The sequence below is a fragment of the Lepidochelys olivacea genome (genome assembly GCF_965140295.1).
Source record: "Lepidochelys olivacea isolate rLepOli2 genome assembly, chromosome: 11".
Taxonomy (NCBI): Eukaryota; Metazoa; Chordata; order Testudines; family Cheloniidae; genus Lepidochelys; species Lepidochelys olivacea.
The window spans coordinates 16,899,547-16,913,407 of record NC_140421.1 but is presented as its reverse complement, the minus strand read 5'-3'; the positions used below and the strand labels follow the sequence as shown (position 1 = coordinate 16,913,407).

The following is a 13,861-nucleotide window of genomic DNA, read 5'->3' as shown; positions in this document are numbered from 1 at the left end:
ATGTATGGTACACTGAATAACGTTAATGTCCAAAAGACACTATAGGGCTTGAATCTGGGAAGTATGGATGCATAGTTTTCCTCATCTATGTAAAGTAAAAATATTTTAAAATCTGCATATTCCATGTGTGACTCTGAAAAGTTCTGTGTAATTTGTCACTCAGGGGTAGCTTTTTCACGTCCCTAAGGGACGTAACTTATACCACATAAATCGTAGTGTAGACATAGCCCTAAAAACTTGTTTTCTTATTTCATAAAAAATATTCTTATGGAACTGGTGAATGTTGGACAGAGAAGAGCAAACTTACAGTAACTTGCTGCGAAAGGCTGACTCCATTCGTCAACAGTGATAAATATAATTTAAGGAAAAGTTAAAATTTTAAGAAATTGTAGTTTCTCTCTTGATGCTCATAGGAGGGTGGGGTTTAATATTGCACATTCCTTTCATGCACACAGCTATGCGTTTGTAAATATTTCTGTTTTCATGAGGATGTTTTTCCCTGAAGTACATAAATAAGGTTAGGGTTGTGCTTTAAACAGTAAGATATTTTAGAAAAACATTGTCAGTTTCAGGCTTGATTTAAGTGATTCAACTCCATTGGAAGTCTCAGTTTGTGCCTTTAAGACTACTCTTAAGAAAGGTATTTAACCAATATTTCAGTGGCATTAATCATCACATAGTATCTTAGACTCACTATTGATGGGAATATTAATAACATAACCCGTTTGCTTTTTGTTTTGTAGGTATACAAAACTGGGATATGCTGGAAATACAGAACCACAGTTCATCATTCCTTCATGTAAGCATTTGTTTACACATGCACTAAAGTTCATGGTCTGTTTATTTTTAAAATTAGAAAGGTGGCCAGGAATACAGAATCACCATGCACAGGGCTGGAAGTGGAACGTAAGCATTTGTCCCTGGGCTTTAGGTAATTTTCCTGAAAATATAGCCTCAATTTATGCAGAAAGTAAGCTTCATTTAAAAGCAAAACAAAACCTAGCCTTTGAGGTAGAAAGGCTGGTAAAGGAGGCTGACTTTAAAGTAACAGTAGCACAGGTATGGTTCACCTTTCAAGAGACCATGTAAATATTTCAAGTTGTGACCATATATAACTGGAGAAAACCGCCTAATTTACAACTTTCTGGTATGTTTTCATATCTTCAGTTCTTTTGACCTGATGTATTTTCCCCAGACTTTTTCAGTGTTTCCATTAACAGTTTCCCAACTTAAGTTTTGCAAATGGTACTTGTAGAAACTGATTTTTTTTAACTTTCTTTTTTCGTGTAAAATTTACATCTTTATTCCATCCTCTTCATGAAGGGGTTCCCGGTGATTGTTGCCAAACTGGAGTAGAATGTAGAATTCAATTAATTTCCTTTTGGAAGTCCATCTAGAAGGTTAAAAGATTTGGCACTATGTCATTGATCACCTGGGTCAAATCAATCAAGTATCAATTCTTGGTAGAAAAAACTAATCAGCACAAATGAATTTCACTGAATGAGTACCAAATGGAAACAGGATAAGAAGCAGTAGTGCTTAAAAATTATTGTTGCAAAATAAATATTGTGGCTAGTTTGGGCTGTCTTGCTTCTTTGGCAACAAAATACTTGTATGGGAAACTAAACTTGATGCATTTAATATTTCTTACTGTTCCCCTGATTTACTCCAGTACTATAGATCCATTTCTTTTCTATGTGGGTTTTTAATTTGAACTATCCACCTTTTTTTGTTTTGTTTTTGATCATTTTTGCTTTTTTTATGTTTACTTGATATATCCTCTCCAGTGTACTATCCTCAGTTTTGCTTTTCCCCTTAAACCTTCACTTTCGATGTTGCCTTGTCAGTACTGCCTATTTCACCAAAAACTAGTAACTGCTAGCCAGTTACTTCCCTTTAGAATTTTAATGTTAAGTGTGTTGTGGAAATTGCTATTTCTCAACAGGACATTGAGAACAGTATTTAGGAGCTAATGTTGGATTTACAGAAAATGTTGCTGAACAAATGCCTTTAACTGAATAATCCACTTGTCATTCTTTTTGCATTATAATATTAAAGATAGACTTTTCACTTCAAATATGGACATAAATCTACTTACATGGATTAGAATATTTAAAACTTGTATTTGTACACTCCCAGATATTCAGATGTTTCTTCTATTTATTCTTCATGCATCTCTTCTTCCTTGCTAGTAATTCTAACATGATCATAATGGTCTGCTTTAGACATTAAATACTGGAGTGGGAATTACCTAAGAGATAAGCAGGGAAATTATGTAACCGGTCATCAAGAAAAGAGGATAGTGGCACATATATATGTTAAATCTTTGAGGAAATAATGGTTTTTAAATATCCATGAATAAGTTCAGTTATTTGTATATCAAACACAAAAATTACCATACTGTGGAAATAGCTGCAGTCTAAATGGGACTGCTTTTGAAAGTATCCTAGTCTGCAACACTATCATTTGATGAAATTAAATATTTCGTCATCTGTCCTTTAGGCCAAATTATATAATAATTACACTAATTGCATAATAAACTAATCCACCACCCAAAATGGGGTAAAATAGAATCAGTAATCAACATTAGATAAATTTCAGCAGTACATATACATAAAATCATACTGAAATAAGCGAGGCTTTCTTAAAAGCTTCTATATTTTTAGCTTCTTTCACTCCACCTTTGCTATTTTAATTTTTTTTCTTTTGACTTTAAATATTGGCTATTGCTCTCTGATTCTTTAGGGGGGAAAAATGCTTACTATATAACCAGTTTGAGCAGCATTCCTTCCCTCTTGATCAGTTGTTTCTCTTTCCTGATCTCCCACTCTCAAAGAATATTTTTCTCTCCCACTGTTCCTTTATATTGATTTCCTGCTTAATTCTGAATATGCATCTGTACTGCACAAGGAAACTTGCTAGAAAAATTAAGTAAATGTGAAATATTAGGCCAACTGCATTGGCCAAGAAGACTGTTTTGTCCCTGTTGGAGTTCAGTGGTTCATTTTCTTTCTTTGCTGTCTCCCAGCTATTTGTTAATGTCCAGCAAACCTTCTTCTTTCTTGTCTTTAATTTTTACTGTGCGATATATGTTCAAAATATCAAGTAATTGATATCCCTCCAGAGCAAGCACTCCTAGTTTCTTGTGTCCATATCAAAATATTTTTTGTATGAACACAAATTTTAAAGACTCATTCTCTTCTTTTTCCAGTTGTTATATTTAAAACAAATGGCCCCATCAGTTTTTGAGCACAAAAGTCAGTATGACACAAATACATCCTCTTTCTTCTAAAAGCTTTTCAATCTTGTGCTGAACAACCAAAGCCAACTGCTCTCTGATACTGCTGCAGAAGTTCCCATCTTCGAACACCATGGTAACCTAGTTCTTTCACTACTCAGATTTAATTTCCAGTTTGTATTGTCACAATGTGCTGCTTTTGTAAATTGCTTCTTTTTTTATTTTCAAATGTTGCCCAAAATGTAGGCTAGTTTCACATTCAACAAGAAATATGGAGTCATCCTATTTTAGGTTGGAGCAATGGTAAATCACTTTAAGTGGAAAAACTCTGGAGGTTTATAGCAAGTGGTGGTGTCTGTCTCAAAACTGTTTTTAAGATGTCACTGCTGGGCAGCAAGAGCCTTCTTAACCTAAAGTATCAAAGAGCTTTATAATAGAGCTCTTAAAAATGCTTGGCACAACTCTTCCTTTTATGTGTAGCACAAGATTGTCTTGCATCCTCCTATTTGAGTTGGACAAAATTTTCTTCAGAGAGTAAATCTGCCAAAAAATATGCCCCCCCCCCCTTTTTTGGGAAGTAACACTTTTGAAATAAAATGTTTGCTCTTGAAACAAAATTCAAAGCCTTTCATTCAACCTGAAAGATATTTTTTTTATTTTTATTTTTTTATTTGGCAAGAAAAACAATCAATCCGTTTTGGGTCTGAAACAAACTGAATATTTTAGAGATCGCCCCCCCCCCCCTCCCCCCCAGTTCAGCCACAGAACAGAAAATGAATTATTTGCTCAGTTCTACTCCTATTGGGTGCTTTTCTCCCTGTACCCCTTACCATCTATGAGTAAGCTACTATAATTTATAAATGTATAATACCATTCATCTCTTTCTGTCTCACTCTTAGTTTCAGTCTTGGCTCTTCTATGGTTCTTGCTGTCTCTGTTGATAATTGATTTGTCTTCTTTCACTGCTCTGAGGAGCAAAGTAGGATTCAGTAGTAAATGCTTAGGATTTTTATGACGAGCAAGTGCTCAGTTAAGATCCTCTGTTCATTAGCAAAAGTCACTATCCCCAAGTGGTTGGATTAGGATTTTTCACACGTTGCTTCAGCATCCTTCACTATTATTTGTCAATACCTTCACAGGTCTAGGTATTGACCAATAATTGAACACCTTTTGACTTACATATGGAAGTGTATATGACACCTGACTTCACCTTTAAAATTAAACCCTCTCCTGATCTGCAGGGTTGAAAAATTTACCAGGCACTCGCTAACCCAACTAGCCAAATCAAGCTGCAAAAGATTGGAGGCGAAGGTCAGGTGCATGGTACCCTTACTGGATCAGGCCAATGATCCATCTACCGAGTATCCTGTTTTTGATATTGGCCAGTACCTCAAGCTTCAGTGTGCAAAACCCCCATAATAAATAAAGAAGGTGCTATAAGGGAAAGTGTCTTCCTAACTTTCATTCTTGTGTTGTGATAGAAGGTAAAGAAGAATACTTGACCGATCTTTTCAATAGTATTCATTATTTTGTATATCTCCCTCATGTCCCCTCTCTAAAAGATAAAGAATCTTAATATTCCTATCTCTCTCTTTGTGGAAATCTTTTCTCCCCAGACTTTAATTGCATTTTTGAATCCCTTCTTGGTCTGTTAATGTCTTGATGATGAGGTGTCTAAAACTAAACTTCGAGTTCAATCAGAACGAAACATCCATTTATATAATGGCATGGTGTTGAAAATATCTTTATCCCATTCTTTATACATTTTTAGTATCTTCTCTGTTTTTTTTTTGAATGTGGGTGCACATTGAACAGATGTTTCCTTTTTTCTCCTGTCTTTCTGGCTGCTGAGTCGTTAGTTGAATGTGGAGGTAAAGTAGTCCATTGCCAGTTGAGGCAAGTCTTCAACAGGTGGAATTAACAGCGAGTTTATTGACTCTGCTAAAATACTAACTTCTTCTTTGAGTAGTATCTCTAGGGGTGCTCCACTTCAGGCGCTCATGCATCTCTTGAGCTCTTGATCAGAGATTTTTCAGTTAGCTGTGTCCATTCGACCTGCGTATGCACCCTTTGCCTCCTCATGCCAGACACCAAAGCTATGTAGGAGTGTGGTGTGAACCACCTTCAGTTCCTTCTCCACTGCCTCAGCCTTAGACTGAGCCCGAGTATGTCCAACTTGAGCATGCCTTGGCTTTCTATATTTCTAATAATTGTATAATAAGAGCCCATGATCAGCTTCGGCAACCATGGCCTTAGCTGCTGCTTCAGTACTGATCTCCTATTTAGTACCGCAGGAGTTCAGATATACTAAGGACCTCTTGATAACAGATTAACCAGAGTCTCTGCTCCTCATGGGTACTGAGGGTCTCTTGGTACCAAGACTCTGATCTCTGGACTACCGTCCTCCAGTACCACAGGATTCTCCAGTGAGGCCGCCGCGCCCCCCCCCCGGGCTGCTTATCGGCGACAATTTACCAGACCACTGGTACCGTCTCATAGGGAGGCCAGAGTTGTATAGCCCTCTCCTCCCCAGCCAGCCCCAGACAGGAGGAAATATTTGAGGAGCAGGAGGCTAGGGCAGATAAGGAGGCCACCTCTCAAATTCCTACTTCATCCTCACTTCTGGACAAGATGGTTATGGTTCTGCCACCATCCACAGCTGATGATTTTTTTTCCAGTAATTTCATGATCTCAGAGAGTGACTGACACTTTTCAGATTCCTCTCAGAGGTGTCAAGAATTCACAGCAAAAACTGATGGTTATCCTGCAGTCAGCAACACCCCCAGAATAGTTACCCATCAATGAGGTACTCCTGGATCCAGCTATACTTCCATGGCAGACACCTGACATTATTCTGCCCACATGTAAACAGGAAGATGAAAAGTATTATTGTCTTTTTGTTTTCCCACCTCCCACACCTAATTCTCTGGTGGTGGATGTGGTAAATGAGCAGGGTAGTCAGTATTTCAGTAAGTCTACTCCATATGACACAGACCAGAAAAGGCTGGATATCTTTGGGCCAAGGGCTTATTCTTCAGCATTCCTCCAGTTCAGGATTGTGATTATTTGGCAGTCATGCCCACATATAATTTTGCAAATTATAACCGGTTCACAGCTTTTATTGAGCATCTCCCACAAGATCATAGGGAGCAATTCCAGTCCATCTCAGAAAGGCGGTTGGTGGCCATAACCACTCTTCAAACATCCTTTGATGCTTCATACACTGCTACCAGTTGCATCTTTATGACGGTGGTTATGCACAAGGCATCATGGTCATTTCTTGGGGTTTCCAAGAGAAGTACAGAACACCAGGGAGGAGCTCCTCTTCAACAGTTGCAAGCTGTTCTTATAAACCACAGATGAGTTCTTGAACACTCTAACAAATTCTAGGGCTACTTTTCAATCCCTGGGCACATATACACCTACAAATAAGAAAAGGTTTAGGAGGTCACAGACTACCTAGAGACTGCATCCTGCTCCGTTTTCCAGGTCCCATAGATCCACCAAACGCCCTGGAAAGAGGCGTAAGTTTAAGAAAAAGAGGGCTGCCCAACTGCCTTCCATGACCACCTAGCCATCTTCGAAGCAACATTTTCGTTGGCTTGGTCAAGGATTTGAATCTTCCCGCACTTTTGTATTCACAGCTGCTCCTACTAGCCCACCTCCCTGCACTTTGGAGACTGCCCTGCTTACTTCCAACATGCCTGGAGGTGGGTCACTTCAGATAAATAGGTCAGAGCATTAGGCTACACGATACATTTTATATCACACCCTCCCTTCCTCGTCCCTCAGAAGTCACCTCAAGTGGAGCATCCACAGGGACACCACTCAAAGAAAGTTACTCATTCTGCACAGTAATTGTGGTTCTTTGAGGTGTGTCCCCCTATGCATACTCCACTACCCGCCCTCCTTCCCCTCTGCTTTGGACTGTTCCTTAGGGGTGTTTGGGTAGAGAAGGAACTGAGGACAGCTCACCCACACACCCCTATATTGCATGAGGAGGCATGGGCCAAATGGATGCTAACTGAAAATCTTCAATCAAGGGCTCGAGAGGTGCATGTGCTTCTGAAGTAGAGCACCCAGAGGGACACACATCTTGAAGAACCACAGTTACTGCACAAAGTAAGTAACCTCTCTTTCTGCATTGTATGCTTTGCATTGCACCATGTTCATATTTTGTTTTTCATGACTGTGTTGTATTATTCAATCCTAATAGTGTTTCATTATAGGTGGCCTTTCAAATGGGATTTTTAAGTGTTCTATGCAGACTCATTGTACCTGCACCGAAGCTAGGAATGGTAAACTATTTCCAGGTGGCAATGTTTTAATCCAGAATATAAAGCTTTGAAGTATGACAGAAGTTTCAGGATGTACAATCTACAATGTCATTTGTATATCTGTTGCTTATTAAAGGTATTGCAATCAAGGAATCGGCAAAAGTTGTTGATCAAGCACAAAGGAGGGTTACAAAAGGTGTGGATGATTTAGACTTCTTTATTGGGGACGAAGCAATAGAAAAACCAACTTATGCAACAAAGGTATTAAAGGATAGTTCTTCTTTATGAATTTAATACTTCTAAAAAATCCACTGTAAAATAAATGGTTTCTCATTGATCCTTAACTGTAAAGAACTCTTTATTTTTCCATTTTTAACATGTACTTTTTAAAAGAAAATGATATTCATATGTGATTTAATAGTCAACCAGTTCTGGTAACTTTCAAAACATTTTGTCTTCATTTGGGAAAAAAAGTACGTTAATTTTTTTCTTTGAAGTAACACTGGAGAGTGAAGCACATTTGTTTACTGTCTATCTTCCAGCATAGATGAGTACTTAGAAAGACTTCAGAATTTCAAATTATTAATCATTCTGCGGTAGGAAGAACTTACAGCACAGTGTTCTTACTGTGTAGTTTGTCGCCACTTTCAGTGAATTTTTTTTCCTGCACTTACAATCAATAAGACTTCTTATTTTAAACTTTCCAAATACATACTGATGCATCTGTTTTAACAGTGGCCTATCCGCCATGGTATAGTTGAAGACTGGGACTTGATGGAGAGGTTTATGGAGCAAGTTATCTTTAAATATCTAAGAGCAGAACCAGAAGATCATTACTTTCTTTTGGTGAGTACAAATTACTTCCTGTTTATGAAAGAATATGTAAGAATTTTGTGTTTATTACACAAAGATCCTTTTATGTAAATAAATCTTTAAGCTGCGCCACCTGTGTAGGAAGTTAAAGGTTATGTGCATTGGCTGAAGCCAAGATGGTCTGGCTGCTTCTCTATATGTTGCTGCTTTATTTTTTATGAGCTTTAAAAGCAAAGGAGTGTTTGATCTACAAACTCCTGTTCTTCCTTTTATTTCTATTGCCCCAAACTTTCTCTGTTGCAACAGCTCTCCATTGAAGTGAATAGTGATGTCATGGAAACTACATTTTAGGTAAGTATTTTTCCAGTGATGCAGTAGCAGTCTGTGCGCTGTGTTAATAGCAGTTGTATTAAAACGGAACAATTACTGTATCATTTGTATGCAGTTGCTGAAAGTTTCATTTCAGTTGCCGTTCTTTTTACAGAGCCTGTGGAAACATGGATTGTAAGTCTATTCAGTGGGATTTGTTTTGCAGCTTTGAGTAGTTGACATTTTATGGTTGGATTTGGGGCAAGTTCTGAGCCTTCTTAATTCCTCAACTGTTGCTGAAAGCTTTTTCTTGGATTTTGAGAGTTGAATTTGCTACACAATTTAGTTACAATTAACTTGTCAAGTTGCCCACAACTTCAGTCTTTTTTTACAAGACTCTTTTTTTTTTTTTTTTTAAAAAAGAAATGTCCACATATAGAAGTTAAAAACATAGGACTGGAAAGAAATTTCTGGATCATTAAGTTCAGTCCCCTGCTATCACAGGCCGCTCTGTTATTTCATCCTGTTCATGAATTCATCAACCTCCATTTTAAACCCAGCTAAGCAATTGTTCCCACTCCTCTTAGTAGGAGGCAGTTCCAGAATCTCGTTCCTCTGATGGTTAGAAACTTTCTTCTAATTTTCAGCTTAAATTTTATTCATGACCAATTTATAACTCTTCTTGAAAATTTCCCCTACTTATTTATAAAAAAAAAAAGGTAAAGGCAGAAAATGGCTTTAGTATCACAACCGTAGTTTGTTCCATGAATATAGAGCCTGAATCTGCATCCACTAACCAACCACATTGAATCTCATTGAAATCAGTGGCACTTCAATGAGGGTTGCAGGTTGAAGTCCGTATTCCTCCTCTACTGGAACTGTAGTGTATGCCTACACAAAAGCAACTGGTAGCAACAAATATTATGTTTGTTTGTTTAAATATGCCTCACTCATATAACATTCAGAATGCATACTTTCAAAGAACAAAGAGAACTATAGTTTGTAATAAGTCCAAGTTCACTATAGTAGCACATCATATGTATTCTGTCCCAGTCTCTCTTTAATATAATTCATTCAGATGGTAACAGACGATCTTTTTCAGATATTGCCTTTGAGAAGAAAATAGAACATAATATCTATGTTCAGTTAGATGAATTGCTGAGGAAAAAATAGCCTTTTTGTAATTGGGGGTATCAAAACAGTTGGAATATACAACAGTCCTATTTTTGGATGATAGTGCTATATTCTGTTAATGGATACAATGTTGCAGTGAAATAACCAAGATAAGAGGACACCAATATATCTTGGTAAATTGCGGCAAGAATTAATTTTCACATCACTTTGTGTTCCTGCATTGTCACATAGAGTGGTATATCCCTATGGTGCAGTTTGCATTAGTCTTTCAGCCTTCATGGGAATTGACAGGTTTACTAAATTAAACAGTTTGCTTTTTAAAGCACAGTGTGAGTGCCTGCTATTTGTACTCCGGGTAAATTATTAAGCTCACAACCTGAAAACTTTTCTTGGTGTGTTTTAAAATCTGAATAAATGCAACTATTGGATTTGAATTGATTTTAAAAATCACTTCTGTCATACAGACTGAACCTCCACTAAATACTCCGGAAAATAGGGAATATACTGCTGAGATAATGTTCGAGTCTTTCAACGTTCCAGGGCTGTACATTGCTGTTCAGGTGAGAAGGCAACTGTTAAGTGGAGGGAAGGAAGGATGATTTTTCTCAACTTTAATTTAAATAATCTTTAAACCCAATGAAAAAATTGTGCATAATTCTAGTGGTTGGAAGACGTTTTGGAGTTTGATATTTGGGTCAGAGGTTTTCATGGGGTGACTGGCTCAAATCCAGTCTAGTGGTCAAAAATACGTACTCCAGCTAGCAGCCAAATGATATTATGTAAAATTAACTGGTGGTTTCAACTCAGTTTGTGAAGGCCAGGTTTCACATGAGAAAACACACCATAATAAGTAGCAATAGGCCAAGAACAGAAAGTTGTCTTTCATGTCTAGAGGTAGCCCTTTGGATGGGAGTATCTCTGTTTTGCAGAACTTGCATTGCTGTATTTCTGTGCTGTGCCTGTTCTGTGGCTAGAAAACATTAGGGACAGGAACTATCAATACTTTTTTTTTTTGTTGGTTTTTGTTTTGGGAAAGCTGTTTTATATAGATATTCCACCACTCCACTGTTACTTTCCAATCCATAAATTGTACTAATGCACACAAATTAGTGAATTACACTGAAGATTATTCAGAGAGAGATTTGTAACTTGAGCTTTAGTGAAAAATTTTATTTTTAGAAAGCATTGATGCTGTTTCCTTAGGAATTTTTGTTTTGGGAGCATGATATAGTTTATATTTGTTTAAGGAGATGGAACACAATAGCACTTAAGCAGATTCCCTTTAGAAATCAGTTTCAATTTTGTGATTATGCTTTTTACTACTGGACAAATTCTTTCTTCTATCCTGGTGTATAATCAAATATGCAAATAAATATATAGGTACTAATTTGCCATTGGAGAAATCATACTGACTCACATATAGGTTCATCTAGATTCCTTCACATTTTCTATTAGTTGTTCATCCACGGGTCTAGACCCATCCCCTTCCTCCAAAATATAAAGTGGATGTTCCACTTCTTTCATTCAAGCTTCCTTGGAGAGATGTTTTTCTTAGTACCGTGTCAGGCAGCGACCTTGATATTCAAACATGCATTTACCATTCATTTGTATAAATGTGTAGACCTCTCCAAGTGGCACCTATCATATGGTTATTTTCTGCCAGTAGTGTCCTGCTCTCCAATTCGAACATTTAAAAAAAAAAAAAAAAAAAGTCTTTAGTGTGTGAGGAATACAGAGGATGATGTATTTTGTCTCCTAACAGTTTGAAGTTCATTTCCTCCAACGCTTCAGATAGTAGAAATACAATCTGATGTTCCTTGCTTGTGTAAATCACTTAAGTGGAGGTTCGAACAAGAATTGATGTTTAAACTTGCATCCTTCAATGAAATCAGTGGAACCATGCCAGCTTACACCAACAGAGGATCTAGCCTAGTGGTTTTAGGGGTCTACAGACTATGTCTCAGAGGTCTGTGAAAGATGGTTGTTACCATAGAACAGTGGTTTTAATCTGTGGTTCATGGACCCCTTGGGACCACCTCCATTTGAAATTTTTTAGGGGTCCACAAATGAAAAAAGGTGGAAAACCACAGATCTGCCCCTTAGTTTATAAGTGTATTTGCCTATAAAAGGAAACTAACTAAATGCCAAACTCTAATAATTCTAGTACTTTTGTTTAGAATGCAATACATCTTCAATTCCCTTTTCAGTACATGGTAATTTATGCTACATTAGTGTCAAAATACGATGTACTTGTTTTGTTTCCATTGTGCTGTAAGGGAAAAATGAAAAGTGTTCAAATATTGAGGGCTTAGGTTATTTTGCTTCAGTTGTGTTTAAATAGACTTTGCTCACTTTGGCTTTTTTTGTATCTTCATTCAAAGGGTATAAAACATCAGCTGTAGAGGAACCTCAGTATAGGCTTTATGCATCAATGTAAAACTAAGGTTCAAATTCTGCTTTCTCTTTTGCAAGGCTGTCCTTGCCTTAGCTGCATCTTGGACATCAAGACAGGTAGGAGAACGGACATTGACTGGCACAGTTATAGACAGTGGAGATGGTGTTACTCATGTAATTCCTGTGGTAAGTATCAAAATATCAAAGCCGCATAATGTAATGCTATATCACGCATTGTAACCTTGCTGAAGTGAACATTGATATGGGTGGCTTTTGTTGTAGTTAAAACATGACTGTTACTGAATGACCTCTGGCAACTCTCACCTGCAGCCCTCCTATGCTAAGGTGCTGAGAACTGCAGAGCACTCTCGTTTCCTCATTAAAAGTCAGTGTTAGTTCAGTGTCCTCAGAAGCTCACAGAACTTGGCCCTTACTCTGAATCAATTTTGTCATCTGTAAACTAGAACCCTAATATTCATGTACATCAAATGTTCTATATTAAGGTCAGAACTTCCACTTATCCAAACTGTTAAATCAGAAAAATTACAATTCTAGTTATCATACAGCAAAGATCAAACAGGTAGGAAAATTCCTACATGACTCAAATAATAAAGTTGGTTAACAGACTTATAAGATCTTAAAAATAGAACATATAATTATTTTATTTTATAACTAATGTATAATTTTATTAAATGTCAAAGTGTTGTTTTTGCTGTAGGCATGCAATGCAATTTACAGAATTGCACACTGAAAGTTTTATAATTGGAGTATATACTAGTTTTCTTCTCCAGATGAATGGAAATACATCTCTTTTCATAGCTGTCTTTTGAGGAGAAAATGGGTATCTGGTGTTTTGTAGGACCAGTCTTACAAAATAAAGAACTATGTAAATGAGCTTACTAATTGTAAATTAACAGTACGCTCATTTGCTTGATTCATTATATTGGAAAGTTACATTGGTTATGATCTAAATGTGCTTTACAGTTTTTCATCTCAGCTCAGTGAAAAATACTATGTAAAATATTTCAGATTAGACTCTTATTAGAGATGGTGTTTTTCTGCTAAGGCTTATTAGATTACTGAAATTTCAACTCTTGTAATGGTAAGTTAGGTTATTTTTATTATGCTTAATCGGTTTTAAATGGCTATTAAAAGACAGCAGAACTTTCTTAATATTTTAACTTAAATAGATGAACAGGTTGTACGTAATTTTTTTTGGTATCACTTGGACAGTTAGGGGACGATATATTTACAAAGGAGTTTCTTATTTCCAGCATTTTTCAACCTTTAGCATACTAAAGCAAATACCCAGGATGTAGGCTTGGACCAGCCAATTGACTGGTCAGCTGACCATATACTTGACTCTTGTCAAATATTCCGTCAAAATTGCCCTGATGTAGGCAGCAGCTACGTTTTTGGGTGCATGAGGGTGCCATCTGTTAGCCTACTGAACTGTCTTGATCACTCACTTCTGTAATTCTTTCACTTTTCTTTAGAACTTCATTTCATTGTTTCACAATTCTCTGAGTTGAAATAACTTAGTTAAAAGTACTTTTTATGTGTGTAATTAGGCATAAGTATCTATCTTAGGCTAAGCCTATTGGCGACCATAAAGTCTTACTCTTTTTTTTGGTTACTGTTCTAAGAAATTAGTGCTTTAAAGTATTTGACAGTTTTCACATTTATTTGACCAGTC

At 36.9% G+C, this 13,861-nt stretch overlaps 1 protein-coding gene across 2 annotated transcripts in view; it reads left to right on the top strand.

Annotated features, from left to right (window-relative positions):
• ACTR3 (actin related protein 3) overlaps window positions 1–13,861 on the top strand; it is a 50,980-nt gene that overhangs the window by 28,264 nt on the left and 8,855 nt on the right. Inside the window, exons 1-6 of one of the 2 annotated variants that reach the window (XM_084642546.1) lie at window positions 768–799; window positions 7,282–7,360; window positions 7,652–7,776; window positions 8,251–8,361; window positions 10,236–10,331; window positions 12,244–12,351. In XM_084642546.1, the coding sequence (XP_084498672.1) occupies window positions 8,290–8,361; window positions 10,236–10,331; window positions 12,244–12,351 (276 nt within the window). In that variant the 5' untranslated portion in view covers window positions 768–799; window positions 7,282–7,360; window positions 7,652–7,776; window positions 8,251–8,289. Of the gene's footprint in view, window positions 1–743; window positions 800–7,281; window positions 7,361–7,651; window positions 7,777–8,250; window positions 8,362–10,235; window positions 10,332–12,243; window positions 12,352–13,861 lie in introns of those variants that run through there. The other variant, XM_084642545.1, reaches the window with a different exon arrangement.